This window comes from Notechis scutatus, chromosome 1, assembly GCF_049901735.1.
Source record: "Notechis scutatus isolate UNSWTSFEM ecotype Mainland chromosome 1, rNotScu1.2, whole genome shotgun sequence".
Classification (NCBI taxonomy): domain Eukaryota; kingdom Metazoa; phylum Chordata; class Lepidosauria; order Squamata; family Elapidae; genus Notechis; species Notechis scutatus.
Window position 1 is genome coordinate 330,838,165 of NC_142009.1, and position 24,346 is coordinate 330,862,510.

The 24,346-nt window shown below is 41.2% G+C and overlaps 1 protein-coding gene across 1 annotated transcript in view; it reads right to left on the minus strand.

The window, feature by feature from the left end:
- LOC113423650 (calcium/calmodulin-dependent protein kinase type IV-like) overlaps positions 1-24,346 on the minus strand; it is a 67,938-nt gene that overhangs the window by 21,787 nt on the left and 21,805 nt on the right. Inside the window, exons 3-5 of the mRNA XM_026685144.2 lie at positions 11,721-11,783; positions 2,748-2,830; positions 586-658 (exon numbers count right to left, since the gene is read on the minus strand). Of these exons, the coding sequence (XP_026540929.1) occupies positions 586-658; positions 2,748-2,830; positions 11,721-11,783 (219 nt within the window). The remainder of the gene's footprint in view (positions 1-585; positions 659-2,747; positions 2,831-11,720; positions 11,784-24,346) is intronic.

Sequence of the window (24,346 nt, forward strand, 5' to 3'; positions counted from 1 at the left end):
AGGATTCCCAGCTGCCTTTTTCATCTTTACTTCCTTTTTCTCTGTATCTCTCCCTTTCTTTCGGCGCCAATTATTGGGGCTATTATTGTTTTCTTTTGCCCCAGTTGTTCTACTTTTCTTTGCAAGTCTTTATATTTTGTGATTTTTCTCCAGTTCTTTCTCCTCTATTCTGCTATCCTCTATTCTATCCCCAGCTAGTGGAATGTCCGCTGTTTATTATTATTACTACCAACGTAGGGAAACTGCTGGTGTCCACAAGTTGCTGGTTTCAGAGCTCTGAAAAGGGGAGCTTTCAAAGATAATATCAATTGAATATTGGAAAAAATGAAGTCATAACTTCAAAAAAAAAAATTAAGTACACACCAACAAACCTCCCACCATCCGAGTGGCACTCTTGCATAGATCCATGAAAAGCAGAGACCTCGATTGTGTGCCTGCCTACGAAATTCCAGTTAACAGAAAGGGGGCCTTTGAAAGGTGGCAAAATTTATATTTCTGTTTCCTTGGCAACCAGAATTCTACCCTCCAAAACAGATGCAAGGACACGGAATCCAGAAAAAGAAAGGAAACATTCAAATGGCTTACGGAGACAGCTTCCAGGATCTGTTTCACCACGTGGGCTGCATCCCTTTCGCTGTAAAATCCCCTCTCCACAATCCTGCAGAGAAGAAACAGCATTCAGGTTTTTTGTTTTTAATATACAGTATATATATGCCTTCACTCTGCACAGCCAGCCTTGTTGCCAGCCTGTAAATCTGCTGGGGGGGGGGGAATACTTAAAAATAAGTAAGACTGTGGGTGTACTAGTTTCTTTTCTGCTGCTTTAATGTGTGATATGAGGAGGAGGAGGAGGCTGGGAAGCTTTGCAGCAGAGAGGGCAGGAATGGCTGGTTGCTAGGCAACCAGCGCACTCCTCTTCCTGGTGGATGGAAAAGGGAGAACCACAGGGGTTGCTAGGCAACCATTCACACATTGCCTCCTCCCTGATTCTCTGTCCCAGGACTGCATAGTTTAATAGAGCAATCTGTTCAATTCAAGTCTTTTTTTAAAAAAAATGCCAATGAACAACATTTTGAAAGAAGTGATTCTCTTTATTTCTTATTCTTCCTGTATGAGGGAGAACCTCCATAGGCCTTGGGAAATGGCAGGGAAAACCTTGGGAGACAGAAGGGAAGATCTTGGGAGCAGAAGAAAAAGGCCTTGGGAGACAGAAGGGAAGGTCTTGGGGAAAGAAGGAAAAGGCCTTGGGAGACAGAAGGGAAGGTCTTGGGGAAAGAAGGAAAAGGCCTTGAGAGACAGAAGGAAAAGTATTAGGGGCAGAAGGAAAAGGCCTTGGGAGACAGAAGAGAAAACCATGGGAGACAGAAAGGAAGATATTGGGTCAGAAGGAAAAGGCCTTGGGGGACAGAAGGGAAAGTCTTAGGGGCAAAAGGCATTGTGAGACAGAGGGGAAAGGCATTGGGAGAGAGAAGGAAAAGGCATTGGGAGAGAGAAGAAAGAGCTGCAGCCTAGATAATCAACATAGCAAAGATATCTCAGCCCACAGATAGAGGAAGGGCATGGAAAGCTTCACAGAAAGGACCCTTCTGTTGTTTTTTTGGGGGGGGGGGAGTAAAAGAAAAGGAAGGGAGAAATATTTTTAGATTTGCAAGATTCTATTAACACAACCTTACAATAAAGGTAGAGTTGATATTTATTGTTGTGCTTCTTGTCTGGACTACCACTTCCTCAAAGGGCTAACAGCATCATACATTTAAAAAGAGGATGGGGGCTTTGGCTTGATTTTTTTATGCTGTCCCCCCAGTTAAATATTCACAAAAAACAAGAGGGACGGAATTTATTTGGAAGAGAGAGGCAACATTTGCTTTGCAGGATATTTTTTTCAAATTCCCTAGAGCCCTGATTTCCTGGTGGTCTCTATCCACAACTAACCAGGCTTGATCCCGATTAGCTTTTCAAAATCAGCCAAAAGATAAGATAAATTTATTGTCATTGTATTCAGAACCTGAGAACAACGAAATAAACCAGGCATGAAGGGGGGAAAAAACTTTCTTAACACATATCCTCGTGATTGCTATTGTTGGTTACTCTTAATCTCTACTAATGAGTAGATATTCATGGAAATTTATCTGGCTTCTTATGGAATTACTCAGTGACTTGGCTTTTTTTCCTTGACATCAGTGGCTAATTCTAGTCCTCTTGCTGCCATCCATCTCATATTTTCATTTCATGTCTGGCTTGCAATGGCCATTCTCAAACATCATGATTAATTCCACATCCCAATGGGTCATGGCCACCCATCATATTTATTTTCCAAGAAGGACTTTAGGTTGTAGGTGATGCTACAAGCTATTTGAAAACACTCACAATGTTGGAATTACTCATTTCCATTTGCAACTGGTCATTTCCCCCTTAGCTCTGTAGGTAAAAAAACTTAAAAAAAAAATCTTAAACAAAGGTCAATCAAGGAAGCCTGGCTGGTGCAGGCGTATTTATGTCCATCAATTCTATATAAAAAATAAATAAATTATCTCCATTTTCAGCAAGAGCTGAAGCCAGAAAGCAACAGGGTAGAAGGCAAGCTAAGGGAATTGGAGTTTAGAGATTGGTTGTGAATTAAACCAAGCACCTTTCCTGCGTCCCACACATCTTTTCCCCATGGTAACAAATTACTCTCCTTTTCTTTGTTCAATTAGTCATCCTTAATTAAGAATCTGCCAATTAAGCCAAGGTTTCTCCTGTGTTACCTGTCAAACAGCTCACCACCAGTCACCAACTCAAGGATCAGCGTGATCTCTGTGGGGGTTTCGAAGATGTCTTTGAGTTTGATCTAAAAGCAAGTGGGAAGAAATAAAGAAGGATGAATAACTTTGATCTAAAAGCTTTGCAGAAATGAGGAAAAAGCAATGGAAATTCTGAATATTTACACTTTTGCATGCCCAGACACCACTGACAACTGTCCATTCAAAGATATCATGTGGAAAGAAACTTCAATCTGCTTGATTTTATGACTTTATATGTGTCCACATTAGAGGTTGGCAAATTGAGGTTTATCAATTTTGCAAGTTCATTGTGACCTTTGGGTTGAAATTAAAAATATTTTCAAAACCACATTAAAATAAAATCTCTATCCATAGTACAGGTCAGCCTCAACTTAATAATCACAATGGGGACCACATTTTCTATTGTTAAGCAAGTTGGTTGTTAAGTGAGTTGCACCTGCTTTTTGGGCATGGATGTTAAGTGAATCACTGCAGTTGTTAAGTGAAACATGGAATTGTTAAGCAAATGCAGCTTTCCCCATTGGCCTTGCTTGTTGGAAGCCTGCTGGGAAGATTGTAAATAGCAATTTCATGACCTCAGGAATAAATGCATGCCAATTGCCAAGCACACAAAGTTTGATCATGTGACTGTGAAGATGCTGTGACAGTCATAAGTACGAGGATTGGTCATACGTCACTTTTTTCAGTGCCATGGTATTTCAATCAGTCACTAAAATGGTTGTAAGTGAAGGGCTATATGTAGTACACTTTCTCTAAATATAAGATAAGATGTATTTTTATGATTATAATCATGATTTATCACTTGTTGCTTGTGTGTACACTGAGAGCTTATGCACTGGGGACAAACTCCTTGTGTGTCCAATCACACTTGGCCAATAAAGAATTCTATTCTGTTTTGTTCTATTAGCTTTATACACATTTTGTTTGCCTTTTTTTCTCTTTTGCAAACAATTTTCCCTAACAGTTTTCCCCCCACTTTTTTCTCAAATGTTCTTTTTAACCTGGCACATTTGGAGAGCTGGGAATTTAAAATGATGATTCAGTTTTATTTTGGGAATTTTGCTGCAAAAAGCTGATATTAGATCAGTTTTCATTCAGATGCAAATTGCATAATTTTCTCACCAATAATGAGTCAGACACATAAGCTGTTCTGATTTGATTTTTTTTAAAGAAACTGCTAATTTATATTAAAAAGTCCAAACTGAATTACCAGCTGTGTCTTTCTATTAGGAGACCACAAATAATATGTCCTTCAGTGGAATTTCTGCTCTAACCCAGAACAATGGTGTGTAAGAGACACTGCAAGAAATAAAGTTAAAGGCATTGTGGAAAACTAAGTGAAGGTCTATATACAGCCCAGGAAGGTTTTATATACAGGTAGTCCTCGACATACAACAATTTACTTAGCAACCATTTAAGGTTACAACATACTCCTCAAAAATGTACTTATGACCCAGATTCAAAGTTCGATGGTTGCCCCCCTGCAATCAAGAGATCTCACTTTGGGTTTTTGGCAATCAAGTCAATTTCTGATAATGTGTTTGGAATGGAATAGAATAGAATGGAATGGAATGGAACGGAATGGAATAGTTCTTTATTGGCCAAGTATGATTGGACACACAAGGAATTTGTCTCCAGTACATAAACTCTCAGTGTACATATAAGCAACAAAATAATAAATCATAAGATACAAACAGGAGTAGATAATAGGAAAGATGAGAAGGGTAATAGTAGTACAGTCCTATTACATGCTTAGATATCCTTAGACATAAGAGAGTGCTATGGGAATTATCTGTTTAGGAGAGTGATTATATGGGAGACCACGATATTTGCTTAATGACTGTTGTGTTTGCTTTATGATCACTGCATGCACGAAATGACCTTTGTTGGAAGTTGGTTGTTGGCTTCTGTTTCCCTTCCTAATTTACAAAAAACCCAATGGCTCCCTAGGATATACCATCCACCGGAAGAAAACACACACCAACCGCTACTTAAACGCACAATCCCATCACCACCCTGCACAGATCAACTCCGTAGCCAAGACCCTCATCTTCAGAACCAAACGCCTAGCTGACAAAGACCACCTGAGAACAGAATTACACACCCTCACTAACGTATTAATTTCCAACAGATTCCAAAGAAGCACAATTACCAACCTAATCCTAAGGGAGACACACCCTAGAAACCGAGACACAGAACAGGACAATGGTATCGCCCTCCTCCCCTACATTAAGGGCACCACAGATAAAGTCAGCAAAATTCTCCTCAAACACAATATCAGGACAGCCTTCGGCACTGACCAAAAAATAGCCAACATCCTAAGAAACCCCAAAGACAAGATCCAGCTAGAAAACCAAGGAGTTTATGAAATACCATGCAACAATTGCCCAGCCACATACATTGGACAAACCAACAGGAGAATAAATGCACGCATTGCAGAACACAAGAACGACGTCAGAAAAGAAGAAAATACTTCCTCCCTTTTCCAGCACCTTAAAGCCACAGGACATGGAATTAATTTTGAGGGAACCAAATTAATCTCCAATACTGAACACTTCAACAAGAGAATAATCAGGGAAGCCATCGAAATAGAGAAACACCCCCATAACATGAATAAATGGGACGATGCCTCCCGCCTACCAGACATCTGGAAACTAGCCCTTATCAACAAACGAGTCCCAGCCACGAAAACCAACACCGGACCCAAAAAACACATGACACCACCACCATTCTCCCTCACCAGACTCAAACCTAAACCCATCCCATAGATGAAAGACAACCACCGTCCAGAAACCAGACCATGGCTGCATCACCAGTTGCCACATACCCTGACCCCCAAACCAAGCAAACAGACACACGCCATGGACACATATCCAGGCCTCAAACTCGGAGCCAAACCAAAACCTGGAACGTCACATCACAGCCACCTGCTCAGGATATCACATCACAGAACTCAGGAGGTTACACCACAAAACCTCAGGATGTTGCAACACAGCCAACGACCCAGGAGATTACAGCACAAGACCCAGGATGTCAAAACAATAGAACTCAGAAGGTCATCAAACAGCCCATTACCCAGGTCGTTACAACACAGGAGGCTGATAGACACCCAGCCAATACCTGAGCCACACATGTTCTTATGAAAAAGCCAGCCAATCTGCAAACATCAACTCCATCAACCAATCAAGAAATGACAACACGGTCAATCTCCCCATCAGTATATACAGGGAGATGGCAGCTCCGATCACGCTTTGCTCGCACAAGCACGAAGCCGAAAGCACCAGCCTGAAGATGGCAAGGAGTTATACTCAAAATTAAAGTGGAAAAAAACACTACAGGCTGATCCAACTTTGATGTAATGTCCTTAAAACAAGTCAAAATGAGTCTCACTAGTGTATGTGGCCTCCACAGGCCTGTATGCTCCTGATGAGGTGGTGGACGGTCTCCTGAGGGATCTCCTCCCATACCTGGACTAAAGCATCCCCCAACTCCTGGACAGTCTGTGGTGCAACGTGGCGTTGGTGGATGGAGCGAGACATGATGTCCCAGATGTGCTCAACTGGATTCAGGTCTGGGTAATGGACGGGCCAGTCCATAGCATCAATGCCTTCGTCTTGCAGGAACTGCTGACACACTCCAGCCACATGAAGTCTAGCATTGTCTTGCATTAGGAGGAACCCAGGGCCAACCGCACCAGCATATGGTCTCACAAGGGGTCTGAGGATCTCATCTCGGTACCTAATGGCAGTTAGGCTACCTCTGGCGAGCACATGGAGGGCTGTGCGGCCCCCTAAAGAAATGCCACCCCACACCATTACTGACCCACTGCCAAACCGGTCATGCTGGAGGATGTTGCAGGCAGCAGAACGTTCTCCACAATGTCTCCAGACCCTGTCACGTCTGTCACATGTGCTCAGTGTGAACCTCCTTTCATCTGTGAAGAGCACAGGGCGCCAGTGGTGAATTTGCCAATCTTGGTGTTCTCTGGCAAATGCCAAACGTCCTGCACGGTGTTGGGCTGTAAGCACAACCCCCACCTGTGGACATCAGGCCCTCATACCACCCTCATGGAGTCTGTTTCTGACCATTTGAGCAGCCACATGCACATTTGTGGCCCGCTGGAGGTCATTTTGCAGGGCTCTGGCAGTGCTCCTCCTGTCCCTCCTTGCACAAAGGTGGAGGTAGTGGTCCTGATGCTGGGTTGTTGCCCTCCTATGGCCTCCTCCATGTCTCCTGATGTACTGGCCTGTCTCCTGGTCTGGACACTACGCTGACAGACACAGCAAACCTTCTTGCCACAGCTCGCATTGATGTGCCATCCTGGATGAGCTGCACTACCTGAGCCACTTGTGTGGGTTGTAGACTCCGTCTCATGCTACCACTAGAGTGCAAGCACCGCCAGCATTCAAAAGTGACCAAACCATCAGCCAGAAAGCATAGGAACTGAGAAGTGGTCTGTGGTCACCACCTGCAGAACCCCTCCTTTATTGGGGATGTCTTGGTAACTTCCTATGCTTTCCACCTGTTGTTTATTCCATTTGCACAACAGCATGTGAAATTGATTGTCAATCAGTGTTGCTACCTAAATGGACAGTTTGATTTCACAGAAGTGTGATTGACTTGGAGTTACATTGTGTTGTTTAAGTGTTCCCTTTATTTTTTGAGCAGTAGGTATAGATATAGGTATAGGTATAGGTATGTATATATATGTGTATGTGTATACATACATACATACATACATATGCATACACATACATACACACACACATATATATATAAATCAGGTTGGTAACATGGCTGACTTGACTTATGACTGTCATGATATATATGACATAAAATCTGTGCTCTGTAATGGTCATAAGCCGAGGACTACTTGTAAACACCCAAAGCAAGCAATACTATTTACTGTCACCCATTATGGAAACAAAAATTGGATTTTGAAGAAGTGGAATAGGAAGAGGGTTGATGCTTTTGAATTTAGCCTATTATGGACAGGCTAAAAATAAATGGATCATTAACCAAACAAATTCAGAGGTCTCACTCATGGCACAGATGACCAAATTATCGTACTACTAGCTCTATACCTGTGCTTCGCTATGAAACTATGTGATCAGGCTTAGTTTTGGGGGAGGAAAATAAGGGGAAAAATTGTGTCTCAGCCTACAAGCTTCCATCGGTATTTATCTGGCTAGCGTCCTGTCAATATGAGAGAATTGAGGGCTGTTTGGAAACTGAAACAGTATTTGCTGTGTGATCAAGGAGACAGCAAGGAGCCTGGGCATGGTTTAGCTCAACTGTTCTGTACTAAAGCTGCTTGGTGCTGTGAAACTGAAACTGAACCTCCTCTCCTCTGCTTGTGTTTTGCATTTGGAACATATTTCTTTTCAGGTGGGGAGGGGGAGTAGAACTCCTTAGAATCAGAGCGTGTTAATAATAATATATGAAATACTAATACTCTGATGATCATTTTGACAAATCCTTTCTTAGTAAGCACCTAGAAGCCAAGAGGAACATGCCAAATTTCAAATTTGTAGGCTTTACAGTTCTGGAGATTTTGTGATGATGCATGAATGGTATTTCGCTTTTATATATATATAGATGGATGCATTAAGCAAAGGCTCGGCTCCTTAGTGGAGGCTCTAATTCTGGGAAAGCTGGAAGGAAAGAGAAGAAAAAGAGGACAAGCCGCAAAGTAGAAGGACTGTTACAGTGATGTTGAGTGCTGTGATGGGCCAGGTTGAGATTTCTGTGTGGATGCTAAGAGTCGACACCAACTTGACAGCTAAACCTTGAGTTACAACCATTTGCTTAGTGACTGTTCAAAATTACAACAGCACTGAAAATAATGACCATTGCAGCGTCCTCATGGTCATGCGATCAAAATTCAGGTGTTTGACAACTGGCCTGTATTCATGACAGTTGCGTTGTTCCCTGGGGTCATGTGATCACCATCTGTAACTTTCCCAGCCAGCTTTCGACAAGCAAAGGCAATGGGGTGGGGAGCCGGATTTGTTTAATGACCTCACGACTCACTTAAGAACTGCACTTAACAACTGTGGCAAAAAATGGCCATAAAATGGGGCAGAAGTCACGGCCTTGCTTAGCAACCAGAAATTTTGGGTTCAGTTATGGTTGTTAAGTCGAGGTCTACCTGTAATCCATCATCAGCTGTGGATCATTGCAAGGCGTTGGTTTGAAAGAACAACGTAGTGTATTATGAGGGGGGGAAAAGACTCAGTACAACAGTGGTGGGATTCAAATTTTTTTACTACCGGTTCTGTGGGCACAGCAGGGGAAGGATACTGCAAAATCCCATTCCCTCCCCACCCCACTCACCTGCTTTCCAGCTCTGTTCTCCTGCGCAGGGTAACCAAAGGAGACCCAGCCAATCAGCTGGGACTCGGGAAGCAGAGAATAGTCAGAGGTGGGATTTGCCGGTTCTCCGAACTACTCCAAATTTCCACTACTGGTTCTCCAGAACTGGTCAGAACCTGCTGAATACCACCTCTGCAGTACAATTGAAACCAACAGCCATACACACAGCTTCTAGGAAGCACTATACGCGCTGCATAACTGCAACCCAAAAATCAATGGAAGGCATAAACCATTTTTTAAAAATGTTGCCTGCAAGCAAGTTTGATGAGTTTTTAGCCAGTAAATATGTCATACATTTTTATATTTATTATAAATATAAAGTACACGAATATCATACAGTTGACCTAAATATACTAAACAGACGTCAAAAAGGTTTAATTTTTTTGAGGCTTCGGCTTAGCAACAAAGGAAGTAAATCACAAGATTATTGAAAGATTCCCAGCTGTCCAGGCAACCTAAAATCACAGCTTTTTGTATTCTTTATGACAATACAATGAAGCTAACACCCACAGCCTATTAGGGAGAGGGAAATATTTGCAACCACCTTTCAATTTTTTTCTTTCTGGCTAACCCTACCTCCCTCCCAGAAAATTGTTCCATAATAGTTTCTTAAGATGTTAGTGACACTGTGAATTTCATACCACTTTAATCATTACTTTCCCAGCTCATGGTGCTTCATTCAGTGATCCTACAATACCAGTCACACCAGGAAGAGGCTTAATGTTTCCTTCTAATACGTGGCCCTGCAATCTTTTTCTTATTAACTTCAAAAGTTTGCAATCCTATTATCACTTCCTATCAGCTGAACACTGGCAGCAGAAGGGAAAATTACACGTCGCAAGGAAAAACAATGAAATGAAAGTTCTCATCTTCTCTCTTTTTTTTAATGGAACTTTAAACAAACCAAGAAATTTGTACAGAGAAGAAAAAAACAACCTTGATTTTAAAAACAAAAAACAAAGAAAAGCTGAGATTTTATTGTTCGTGCAAGAAACTACGGTAGATTGGAAACTATTGTAGGAGAAAGAAATTCATAGTGTTTGGTATATTCTCAGGGGCCCTGCATAGAATCAATCATTTTGCTAAAGAAGAGGGAGAGAGAGAGAGAGAGAGATGATTAAAAAGATGATAGAAAATAAATGATTGTTAGAAAAATAGATGATATATCTATCTGATGATACATTAATATATGGATAGAAGATAGATAGATAGATAGATAGATAGATAGATAGATAGATAGATAGATAGATAGATAGATAGATAGACCGATAGACCGATAGACAGACAGACAGACAGACAGACAGACAGACAGACAGACAGACAGACAGACAGACAGATAGATAGACAGACAGACAGCAGACAGAGTGATCATGATCTTGGTGTTATAGTGGACATCTAAATGAAAATTCAGAATGCAACAGCTATATTTTATTTATTGATTAAATTTATTTGCTGCCCATCTTGCTGTCATGTGACTCTGGGTGGCTTGCAATGTATTAAAAAGGATTCCATGTTTGGAATAATTAAGAAGGGAATTGATAATAGAAATGCCAATTTAATAAAGCCATAATATAGGAAGGTTATGGTCTCTTGGACTGAAGTGGAATATTGTACTTTAGAGCTGGAAGTGGTGTAAAAGATGGACAGTGATTAATATATACATTATATTACGTATGTATGTATGTATGTATGTATGTATGTATGTATACATGTATTCAGGGGTGGGATTCTACTGGTTCTGTCAGGCTCTGTAGAACCAATAGCTCTGAAGAGCAGCAGACACAAAACCAGTTCTGTGTTTGCTGCTGTTTTGGCCCACCCGCCCGCCCAGGATCTTACTTGTCCTTTATTTCCTGCTTTTTCAACCTCAGTTGCTTTGCGCGGCACAGCAGTGGTTGAAAAAGCAGGGGAAAAGTGCTTTTTTAAATGCTGCGCACCCACGCGCAGCGCTGCTCAGCTGTCCGGGTAGCTCAGCAGTTTGTTAATTGCACACACTCATCTGGCGCACATGCGTGCGAAGCACACATGTGCGCGCGACACATAGCCACCAAACCGGTAGTTACACCAGTCGGATCCCACTCCTGCATGTATTTATATGTATGGGTCTGTATATGTATGTATGTATATAGTATGTGCATATGTGTGCTATGTATGTATACACTTTTGAAAGCAGGTAACAGAATTTCATTTTTAATGTGTGCCAGTGTGCCCACAGGAAAACATGACAATAAATGTTATCTAAACCCAAAAAGAGACAGTGGCTGAACCCAAAAAGAGACAGTGGCTGAAGCAGCTCTCTGTGAGGAAAGAATAAAGCAACTGTTGGGACTACAGCTTAGTGACCGTTCAGAGTTGTGACGGACCTCCCCAGGGTTACTTATGGCCCAGATTTGAAGTTCTCACAGCTGGACTTTCCAACAGTCACATAACTGTATTTTGGACGCTCGGCAACAGGAAATCAGGATATGGGGGGAAAAAACCTCAATGTGTCACAAAAGCAAACCAAATGTGATTACCAATGCAAGCTAACCATTTTAAATACTACAGAGAACGGTTACTTACAATATTTGGATGGGAGAGCCTCAGCAAAACTCCAATTTCAGTTCTGACAATTTTCTTGTCAATCTGCAAAGAATAACATTTACAATAATGTTGTTATACAGGTGGTCCTCAAATTATGACCATAATTGAGCCCAACATTTATGTTGCTATGTGAGATGTTTGTGAAGTGAGTTTCACCCCGTTTTACGACTTTTCTGGCCACAGTCGTTAAGTGAAACATTGCATTTGTTGTTAATAACCCGGTTGTTCAGTGAATCTGGCTTCCCCATTGACTTTGCTTGTCAGAAGGTCACAAAATACGTTCACATGATCTGGGTACACTGCAACCGTCATAAATATGAGTCAGTTGCCAAGCGCGTCCCAATCTTGGTCGCGTGAGCATGAGGATGCTGCAACGGTCATAAGTGTGACAAGTGGTCATAAATAACTTTTTTTAGGGACGTTGTAACTTCGGTCACGAAATGAACTGTTGTAAGTCAAGGACTACCTGTACTGGGTTATGCTAGGGTTGAGGAAAAGGAAGACTATCTGGGGAAGTCCCTGCAGGTTTTTTTGGCAAGGTTTTTCAGAAATTATTTTGCCATTGCCTCCTTCCTAGGCCTGAGAGAAAATGACTGGCCCAGAGACACCCAGCTACCCTTGTGCTTTTAAGGCCAGACTAGAAGTCATAGCTTCTCAGATTCTGACCTTTGCTTTCCCCATTGGCTATTATGTTAGCATTACTTAACAGTAAATACAGCTAGGCCTCGATTTACAACCACAATTGACCCCTAAGTTTCTGTTGCTAAGCAACAGAAACAGTGAATTTTGCCCCATTTTACGATCTTTCTTGCCACAGTTAATTGAATCACAGCAGTTTTCACGTTCGTAACACACTTGTAAAGTGAATCTGGCTTATCCGCTAACTTTGCTTGTCAGAAAGTCGCAAAATTAGGCAAATTGTTGTTAAGTGAATTCGGCTTCCCCATTGACTTTGCTTGTCAGAAGGCCGCCAAACGCGTTCACATGATCTGGGCACACTGCAACCGTCATAAATATGAGTCAGTTGCCAAGTATCCAAATCTTGGTCACGTGAGCATGAGGACGCTGCAACCGTCATAAATATCAGTCAGTCATTTTATATGATATGGGATTTGTTTTATCAATGGTTGGATAAAAAGGCATGGTAATCTAATAGACTAGATAATTTTGTGATAGAAATGTAATAGATTGATATAAAACATAATATAGACATATATAACCACCGGTTGAAAGTATAACAAATTTTACGATAAAACTTGGAACATCTTGTATAAAATGATGGAATAAATAGTTTAGTCATGGATGATTAATAACTGATAAATATATAAGCATATGTTAGTTCAACAATGTGAAAACTGATATAAATTGTGAGTAAATGACTACAAAAGGATAGCACAGAAGATTTGCAATCAACTGACACACTGTATGTATATAAAATGGAAGATGGTTTTATGTTTTTATGTTTTGTATGTGTATGTTTGTTTTTAAAAATAAAAATTCTTTATAAAAATAAATAAATATAAGTTGTCAAAGCATCTGAATTTTGATCATGTGACTATGGGGATACTGCAGTGGTCATAAGTGTGAAGAATGGTCATAAGTTACTTTTTTTCAGTGACATTGTAACTTTAGTCACTAAATGGACTGTTGTAAGTTGAGGACTACTTGTAATAGGACTTGATATCATTCTCTTTGCGTTAAAGATCAGGGGAGGAGTCAAAAAAGTCAAGCTGGTAGGTTCAACCACTATAAAAAGAAGGATGGGTTTCAATCAGTTTTGGCTACCATCTTGATTTTTTCGATACCTCCCCAAAGATAGAATAGAATAGAATAACAGAGTTGGAAGGGACCTTGGAGGTCCTCTAGTCCAACCCCGTCTAAGCAGGAAACCCTACACCATTTCAGACAAATGGTTATCCAACATCTTTTTAAAAACTTCCAGTGTTGGAGAATTCACAACTTCTGGGGGCAAGTTGTTCCACAGATTAATTGTTCTGTCAGGAAATTTCTCCTTAGTTCTAGGTTGCTTCTCTCCTTGATTAGTTTCCACCCATTGCTTCTTGTTCTGCCTTCAGGTGCTTTGGAGAATAGTTTGACTCCCCTCTTCTTTGTGGCAACCCCTGAGATATCAGGACACTGCTATCACCTTCCTTTTAGATGTTTAGATGTTCCTTTTAACAATTATGCATTGTTCTTGGCTGTTATCAGTCCCTTGAGGTAAGCCAGGTCAGGAAACACAGAGCACGTTAGAACTTAGAGAGCATGTTATGACTTAGACTATATAGGTAGTCCTCATTTAAAGACCACAATTGGGACAATTGTGGTTATTAAGCGAGGATATCTACCCTGTTTCTCCAACAATACGGCCTCCCCCAATAGGAAGTCCCAGCATGTTTTACAGGCATGAAATGAAATTAAGCCCCTCCCCCCATATTAAGGCCTATATTAAAACATGCGAAATGGGGGGAAATGGCGGGGGGGCTTGCCGTTAGGAAGTACTTTTGTTGCACACCCGGATATGGTGCTGCCTGCGTTGACCCCGATACAAAGTGCCCCACCAACACCGAGGTCAACATCCAAGCCGTCGCTGCCCGCCCGCCCGAAGATGCAAGGAGGGGGAATTAAGTCACCCCCGAAAAGACGGCCTAGCCATTTTTTCGGGGCTCAAAAAAAAAAATAAGACCCGGCCTTTTTATATGAGAAACACGGTATATAGCCTAACTCACTAGAGTTCCACAATTTGTGACAATTTTGCTGGTTTCTGGCCAAAAACACCTATTTGGAAGAATTGGTTCATTGTCCCAATTGGGATCATTAAGCGAGAATTATCTGTGTAGATCTAGAAATAGAAGTAGAGTTCTAATATGCTATTGTTTCCTGATCTGGCCCATCTTAAGCGCTAACAACAGCTAAGAAAAACGCACGAGTTTGGTTGCTGAGCAAAGAGGTCAATAAGCAAGATGCCCACATCACTGCTTAGCTCAATGACCACAATCACTGTTGCAGTCATTAAGTGATCTCATGGGTCATTAAGTAAACAGACTCCTTCTCTCTGCTTATGGAGTTGCAGGGAGGAAGGGATTTTGAACACGTTTATAGCATGTATGGCTCTTAAAATCAGTGGTGGGATTAAATTTTTTTTACTACCGGTCTCTGTGGGCGTGGCTCGGCGGGCATGGCAGGGGAAGGATACTGCAAAATCCTCATTCCCTCCCCACCCCACTAACCTGCTTTCCAGCTCCGTTCTCCTGTGCAGGGCAACCAAAGAAGACCCAGCGGATCAGCTGGGACTCAGGAGGCAGAGAAGAGATGGGGGCAGGGACAGTCAGAGGTGGGATTTTCTGGTTCTCCGAACTACTCAAAATTTCCACTACCGGTTCTCCAGAACTGGTCAGAACCTGCTGAATACCCACCTCTGCTTAAAATCCTTCTCTCCCTATCTCTGTGTGTGACTCTCCATAAAAGTGAGGAGAGAGGGATTTTGAGGTCCATGCATGATTTCAGTTGCTGAGGTTCAAGCAGGCATGGTGCTGGGGGCTTTCTCTGCATCAAATGAAGGCAAAAATATATGTCCCAGGATAATATTATAGGATCCAATCTGGGTTGGTCACCAGGATCAGAGGTTTAATCTTCTGTCTGTAGAGATTCTCAGTCATCCAGGTCATCCAGCACCCCAAAGGTTTTTTTTTTTTCAGGAAGCAACTGAACTTTCTTGTTTTTTCTTTTGAAGACATTTCGCTTTTCATCCAAAAAGCTTCTTCGGCTCTGACAGGATGTGTGTCTTCCATTCCCCACTATCCTGTGTCAGAGCTGAAGAAGCTTCTTGGATGAGAAGTGAAACATCTTCAAAAGAAAAAAAAACAAGAAAGTCCAGTCGCCTCCTGAAAAAACAAAAAGCACCTTTGATTTTAGTCTTCTGAACTTGCAGACTGGTGCTGGAGCCCATCTCTCCTGGAACTTGGGCTATTTTATGCATAGTATTTATGCGGTGCCTGGTTGTGTGTGGCTCTTTATTTGTTGTTTGGGATGTTGATGGTCGGCTATTAAGTCCTTGTGTGAGGCCCAGACTCTTCCCTTCAATTGATAAGAATGAACTTCTGAAAGCTGGGTATTTCAAAAGGAATTCTTTATTGTGAAAATGAAGTTATCCAGGTATTAGTCAAAGCAGGGTCTAATATGCCTCCAGGCATACAGCATAGATAAAGGCGAGTTAGAACCCCTCCCCTTAGTCTGATGTGGATTTCGTCAATACAAAGAAGCAATGTGTTAATTTCTGCTCCTGGTTTTCTGGGAAAGTAGTTGAGAAAAGCTTCCCAGGAAGTTTTTTTCGGAGCTGGAATTTTTATGGACCCTTCTCCTCTTGCTATCTCTCCAAGAGGTGACAAGTTTCCAGGCACCTGGGCTCCAGTCCACACTTGTATATCATAGGCAAGTTATATAGATTCAATACAAGACTTAAGATATCAGGTTACATCAAAAAAGGATTACTTGTACCAACTGCCCCCCCCCCCCCACTTCTTCTTCCATTGAAGAATGGCAGATACACGGATCTGACACCTTGGCTCTTGTTTTCCTGCGCTGCCAAGTCCTCAGCTCCTAAATACCGATAAGAAATTTCTCTGCATCCTTCCATTCAGCTCTCAAGAGGGATTTTGAGCTTCATATCTGCTCGGATTTTGGCTGCTGAGATCCAAGCAGGCGCATGGATTGGCAGGGACCACTTTCAGCTAGCTCCAAAAGATGAGAGGTAGTCCTCTTGGCAGACACCGTCAGCTTGCAATCTTTTCCGCTGGTTTCCCCATTGACTTTTTGGGGAAGCCAGCAGAGAAGATTGCAAATAGTGATGACATGATTGTGGGGCACTTGCCAATTGGTTGTAAGTGTGACACCCTGATTGTGAGCATGTAACTGCAAGTGTGGGGGGAGGGGTGCAACATTCTGCAAAAGTCGGAAGTACTTTAGTGGCCTTAAAGCACCTTTTTACAAGACCGTCGTGATTTCAAACAGTCACTAAGTGATCGGTTGTTAAATGAGGACTATCGGTCATAACAGGATCTTTGGAAGCCTGGCAAGATTTCCCCTTTTCTTCCCTCCTTCTACAAGGTTAAGGCAGAGTCATTTTAAATTTGTTTCTAATGTTCTATTTCTGTCCTGGGATTAAATCATGTACCGCTATCGTGTACATTTTCCAAGGTCACGTCTGTGATTCTCTATAGTACTATATTTCCATTATTTGTAATTTAATAAGATACTGAGAACTCTGGACTTTGGAAGCCAAAAGGTTGGGTGAGTCACCTGCAAATATTGGAAGAAAAAAAAAAATCTAAAAATGGTTTACAGAATGGATTGCTGGCTTATCAACATGTGAATTAAGCTTCTCTTTCTAGTGAGAGAGCAAGAAAGATGATTTTTGAACAATATAAGCAACATTCATTTCGAATATAATCTGCCAGGCCCTTTAATCTTTTTTTAAAAAGTATTAAGGTTGAAGTTATTCCATTAACGGAATATAATTCTGTTATTTCTGTTGTAAACATGTGCTTCTCTTGTGCTAATTAATTTAGTATAATAAGATTTGGTTGTTTTAAAATGACATTTGAAGGCAGAGCATCCTGGAGAACTTACACAGAGTCTTGGGGCATCTGTAGTGGGAGAGGGGGTGTCTAAAAGTCAAAATGATGGTTGTGATTGTGAGGTTATGAATTCAATTTTGACTTTTTCCCCACCTGGCCTCCACGTAGGCTTTTGCAGCCACCATATTCTCAAACTCACCTGTGGGCTTGCAATGAATTACCATGAAGATGCTGATGATATACAATTATAGAATAAAAGAAGTCCTCAATTTACAACCAAAATTAAGACCAGAATTTCCATTGCTAAGCAAAACAGGTGTTCAGTGAACCGTGCCTGATTTTATGAATTTTATTTGTTTATTTATTTGATTTGATTTCATTTCATTTGATTTGATTTGTCATTCGCTTACCAGATGATAAAAGTATAAACATGAGTAAGAATACAGGAAATAGGTACGAATAAATGGGGACAATAGGACAGGGACGGTAGGCACGATGGTGCACTTATGCACGCCCCTTACAGACCTCTTAGGAATGGGGTGAGGTCCATAGTGGTTAGTTTGAGGTTAAAGGAGTGGGGGTTAGAGGATGTAACAACAGAGTCAGGTAATGCATTCCAGGCATTGACCACTCTGTGGCTGAAGTCGTACTTTCTGCAATCAAGTTTGAAGCTGTTTACATTGAGTTTGTATCTGTTGTGTGCTCTTGTATTGTGGTTGAAGCTGAAGTAGTCATTGACTGGTAGGACATTGTAGCAGATAATTTTGTGTGCTATGCTTAAGTCTAACCATAGGTGGTGTAGTTCAAGGTTGTCCAAGCCCAAAATCTCAAACCTGGTGATGTACAGTAGGGTATTCTGTTGCGAGCAGAGGAGTGTAGTACTCCTCGTGAAATACTTCTGGACTCGCTCGATTGTATTAATGTCTGATATGCAGTGCAGATGCCAGACTGATGAATGAGCTGTATTTCTTTCTATAACTTTCTTGCAATGCTTGTTAAAATGAATCACTACAATTGTTAAATGAACCAGGAGGCCATTAAGCGAACCTGGCTTTACTCATTAAATTTCCCTGGCTGGGAAAGTTGCAAACAGTGATCCCACGACTCCAAAACACTGCAACCATCGTAAATCATGCTGGTTACCAAATGCCCAAGTTTGGATCACGTGATTGTGGAGATGCTGTGGTGGTCATAAGTTTGAGGACTTTTTTTTTCAGTGATGTTGTAATTTCAAATGGTCACTAAACTAATGGTTGTAAGTAAGAGAAAAAAACCCCGTATTTTTATATGATGCTGGTTTTGTGTCTTTTGCACTGTTCTTTGTTTTGAAATGGTTTAACAATTGTAAAATGCTTAGAGTCATTGAGAATTGGGCATATAGATTTAATAAATTATTAATACTGTTATTACTTGTGTTGTTATTGCTATTGCTATTATCATCATCAATCATAATCCAAGGTCATACAGTCAGTCCTTGATTTACAACAGGGGTGTCAAACTCAAACCTTAGATCTGGCTGGCCTGGAAACAGTTAAGGACCGGCCCAAGGTGCCTCTGCCAGTGAAAACGGAGCTCAGGGGCAGGGGGAGGGATGCTTTTGCTGGTCACGGGCTAGCAAAACAAACTAAAAACAAAACAAAAGGAGAAATGTTTCCCCTTTTGCATTTGAGCATGCAAGAAGGGACAGTAAAGGAGAAAGGGAAAGAGGAAAGATAAAGAAAAAAAGAAAGAAAGAATGGAAGACAGCAAGGAAGGAAAAAGAAGGAAAGAAGAAAGGAAAATTAAGAGGGAGGGAGGAAGATTATAATGTGAGGGAGGGTCTCAGGCAAAGGTGGTATTCAGCAGGTTCTGACCAGTTCTAGAAAACCAGTAGCAGAAATTTTGAGTAGTTCGGAGAACCGGCAAATCCCACCTCTGATTGGCCCCGCCCCCATCCCTTCTCTGCCTCCCATTGAGTCCCAGCTGATCAGCTGGGTCTTCTTTGGTTGCCCTGCACAGGAGAACGGAACTGGAAAGCAGGTTAGTGGGGTGGAGAAGGAATGGGGATTTTGCAATATTCTTCCCTTGCCATGCCTGCCAAATCAAGCCACGCCCACCAAACCACACCACGCCCACCAAGCCACGCCCACAGAACCGGTAGTAAAAAAATTCTGAATCCCACCACTGGTCTCAGGAAAGTGGTGCCCTTGACGCGAGTGATGTGGAGTTGGCCACACCCACCATGGCCACGCCCACCCACCCCCCACAGCCCTCTGAGGTCAAACACAACCCTGATGCGGCCCTCGATGAAATTGAGTTTGACACCTCTGACTTACAACATTCGTTTAATGAAGCTCTAATGGCATTAAAAAAAGAGTCTTATGAACAGGCCTCACACTTATGACATTCCCACGATCATGTGATCTAAATCCCGGCGTTTGGCAATCAGCGCATATTTACAATGGTTGGAGTATTCTGGGATCATACATTGCAATGTCCTACCTGTCAATGAATACTTCAGCTTCAACCATAACAACACAAGAGCACACAATAGATACAAACTCAATGTTAACCGCACCAAACTTGATTGCAGGAAATACGACTTCAGCAATAGAGTGGTCAATGTCTGGAATACTCTACCTGGCTCTGTGGTTTCTTCCCCAAACCCCAAAAACTTTAACCTTAGACTGTCTACTATTGACCTCACCCCTTTCTTAAGAGGTCTGTAGGGGGCGTGCATAAGCACCAACGTGCCTACCGTCCCTGTCCTATTGTTTCTCTTATTCTTCTTTTATTTTTCTTATATGTACCCATTTCATGTATTCACAACTATGTATACACTTATACTTATTATCTTGTAAACAATTGGCAAATCAAATAAATAAATAAATAAATAAATAAATAAAAATAAATAAATCACCATTCCAGATCTTCCCAGCTGCTTCCAACTAGCAAACACAACGGGGAAGCCAGATTTGCTTATGATTCACTTAACGGCAGTGATTTGCTTAAGAACAGTGAAAAAAAGTCATAAAATCAGGCGCGACTCACTTAACAATCGCCTTGTTAAGTAATGGAAATTATCGTCCTAATTGTGGGCATAAGTCAGGGACTATTGGCGGTTCCCTAAAAGGAGCAGTTCCGTGTCCTGGGGATGTCTCCAAGATTCATAGCTTTTGCTAGGTCGTCAGGTAGAAGGCGTTGGTCCTTCCCGGACCTCGAAGCTCTAGCAATAATGGCTCTCGCTTTGATCTGGATGTGTCTTGACTACTACAATGCACTCTTTGTGGGGCTGCCATTGAAGATTACTACAAGACTGTCAAAACCATTTCACTGAGATAGACTTCTGAAGATTAACAGATAGTCCTCGGTTTACAACCACAACTGAGCCCAAAATTTCTGTTGCTAAGTGAGACATTTGTTACGTGAATTTTCCCCACAGTTGTTAAGTGAATCAGTGCAGTTGTTAACTTACTGCCCGGTTGTGATGTGGGCCCACCAGCAGCTGGCGGAGCCGGCAGCAGAGTCAGACAGTAGTGAGGAGGTTGGGGAGGAACCTGGAGGCTGAGAAAGGCTCAGATGAGGGCTCTGCATCAGAGGCAGAGATGGGGCCAGGGCAGCCCGGCAGTCATCAGCTGCCTTCGGGTTCGGACAGCAGTGAGGCGGGGGAGCTTCTGGAACTGGTTCCCAGCCTGCGCATGCGCAGAGCTGCCAAAAGGAAGGCACAATTAAGGACTCAGGGTCGATGTGGGAGTAAGGCCACAGGTGGACGATGAATGGCCCCTCCCATCAGGGTTAAAAGAGAAGCAAAAGGGGAGGGAGCTTTTGCAGGAAACAACTCGCTCGTTGGGTCGTTTGTTTGTTCCAGCCTCATGGGGATTTGTCTATATAACCCAGCCATTCCCCGCCAGCAGTGAGTATGGGACTATTTACCAGGCAGCGTTCCCGGATTGATAAAGGTCTGAGCTTATTAGTACACCTTTGCAAGATCGTTTGCCAAGCCATTGGCTGACTGTGAATGAAATAAATTCACATTAATGTAATAAAAGAGGTTTTTGCCGGGACTCAGAATTGACTTAGTGCGTTTTTGGGAAGGCCTAAGATAGAACAGGTTGTTAAGTGAGTCTGGATTCCCCATTGACTTTGCTTATCAGAAGGTCACAAAAGATGATCACATGACCCCGGAATACTGCAACCGTCATAAATATGAAAAACGGTGATGAGTCACTTTTTTTTTTGGTGCTGTTGTAATTTAGGTCACTAAATGAACTGTTGTAAATTGAGGATTACCTGTACTACTGTTTGGGTGGTTCAACTTATTTTATTTATTTTGTTGTGCATTTCCATCGTTATATGCTGTAAAGCACCCAGAATGTTGCAACTGGAATGTAATATATATATGGTAGATTCAGCTTTGTTCGGGCATTTTCCCACGTCATTGTAGTTGGTAGAAATGCTTTTAAAAGTTGCTGCGCATCAGCGTTTGAAAACTCAGAATCTCATCTGCCATCATCAGGCTTCTGATGGCAGATGAGATTCTGTAAACCAAATGTTGCTACAACTTTTTCAAAGCACAACTACATCTGCCATGGCTTCTGATGGCAAAGATTCTAACAAAACTGAATACCATACATGGGCACCAGCGAAACTTAAGAAAACTAATATATATATATATATGTATGTATGTATGTATGTATGTATGTATGTACTGTACATATGTACTTTAAAAATTGACTTTGACTTATCCATGGACTAAGGCTCAGTGTTTTTTTTTAAATCATAGGCTTTAAGGATGATGTAAATGTTTACAGTTTCCCATCTCTTGCTGAATGCATTTCTGGGAGATAGGTAATTGCCATGTCTGGAAATCACTAAGAGTTTGCGTATGATGCAATTTGCGTATGATGCAAAAGTTATTACCAGAGTGAAGAAGATGAACAATTCTGTTGCTGTCAGAGAATCTAAAGTAAATGAAAATTAAATTTGCTTGTGATTTTGGTAATGATTTTGTTGTTCAGTTTATCAGCTGAGAGGCTTATCTCTGAGAATACAGTAATAAAAATTCAGTTTTTACTACAGCGTTTCTTTTTTCTTTTTAATAAAGTTTTATTTGGGTTTTCACACACAAAATATAAGTAAAACATCTTTTTTGAAAATAGCATGGTCCTGGGTTGAACTTCTTTATACAGACACAAAACTCAATTTCATGCTCCTTTTTGTATTCTATTCCATATCTTATACTATTTTACATTTTCTATATAGTTTTTCCCCTCTTTTAATTTTCCCAATTTTATTTTGATTATTTATTTATTTATTTTTATTTATTTATTTATTTGATTTGCCAATTGTTTACAAGATAATAAGTATAAATGTATACATAGTTGTGAATACATGAAATGGGTACATATAAGAAAATAAAAAGAATAAGAGAAACAATAGGACAGGGACGGTAGGCACGTTGGTGCGCTTTATGCACGCCCCTACAGGCCTCTTAGGAAAGGGGTGAGGTCAATAGTAGACAGTCTAAGGTTAAAGTTTTTGGGGTTTGGGAAGAAACTACAGAGTCGGGTAGAGTATTCCAGACATTGACCACTCTATTGCTGAAGTCGTATTTCCTGCAATCAAGTTTGGTGTGGTTTACTTTGAGTTTGTTATCTATTGTGTGCTCTTGTGTTGTTATGGTTGAAGCTGAAGTATTCATTGACAGGTAGGACATTGCAATGTATGATTTTGTATACCATGCTTAAGTCAGACCGAAGGACGGCGTAATTCAAGGTTTTCAAGTTCTAGAATTTCAAGTCTGGTGGCATAAGGTATTCTACAACGAGTAGAGGAGTGGAGAACTCTTCTTGTGAAATATTTCTGGACTTTCTCAATTGTGCTAATATCAGATACGTAGTGTGGGTTCCAGACTGATGAACTGTATTCGAGTATTGGTCTAGCAAATGTTTTGTATGCTCTGGTTAGTAGTGTGATATTACCAGAGAAAAAGCTACGTAGGATTAGGTTAACAACTCTTAATGCCTTTTTGGCTATGTAGTTGCAGTGGGCTCTAGCACTTAGATCATTAGAGGTGAGTATTCCAAGGTCCTTTACAGAGCTTGAGTCATCAACAAGATCTTGACTATTCAGCTTGTATTTTATTTTCTGATTTTTTTGCCAATATGTAAGACAGAGCATTTATTTGTTGAGATTTGAAGTTGCCATTTGTTTGACCACTCTGATACATAGTCAAGATCTTTTTGTAGGGTAGCAGTATTGTCTGTGGTATTGAACAGCTTTACATCATCAGCGAAGAGAACGCAATTGCTCTTAATATGATCACAGAGGTCGCTTTATGTAGAGTATGAAGAGAGTTGGTCCTAGAACACTGCTTTGGGAACACCACTATTGACAGGTACTGGATTTGATAGTACGCTCCCGATTTTGACCATTTGTTGTCTGTTTGACAGGAATGCTTCTATCCAGTTATTTAGTTGTCCAGAGATACCATAGGATTTTATTTTTAGGAGTAGTTTGTCGTGTACCACTGAATCAAAGGCTTTACAGAAGTCTATGTAGATTGCGTCTATTGCTTTGCCCTGGTCGAGTTGTGTCGTCCATATGTTTTTGCAGTGTAAGAGTTGCAGATTACAGGATAGTTTTTTTCTGAAACCAAATTGTTTATTGGAGAGTAGGTTATTTGTCTCTAAGTGAAGGATGATGGATTGGTTAATAATTGATTCCATGACTTTACAGGTGACGCAGCATAAGGAGATTGGCCTGTAATTTTCAACTAGGCTTGGGTCTCCCTTTTTGAAGATGGGGATGACTGTGGCTTGTGACCATAGGTTAGGCAAGGAGCTGGTTCTGAAAGATTTTTCAAAGATTATGCTTAGAGGTTCGGCTATAGCAGTGGGTAGCTTTTTTAAGAAATAGGCACATATTCCGTTCGGTCTTTATCTGGTGGCATAAATTTTTGTATCGGCTTTTGAAATTGGCAACGTGACCAGATTTGTTTTTCCGCCAGAGTGATCTCTTTTTTGGATTGAAGTTTCCTTATTGATGGTGACT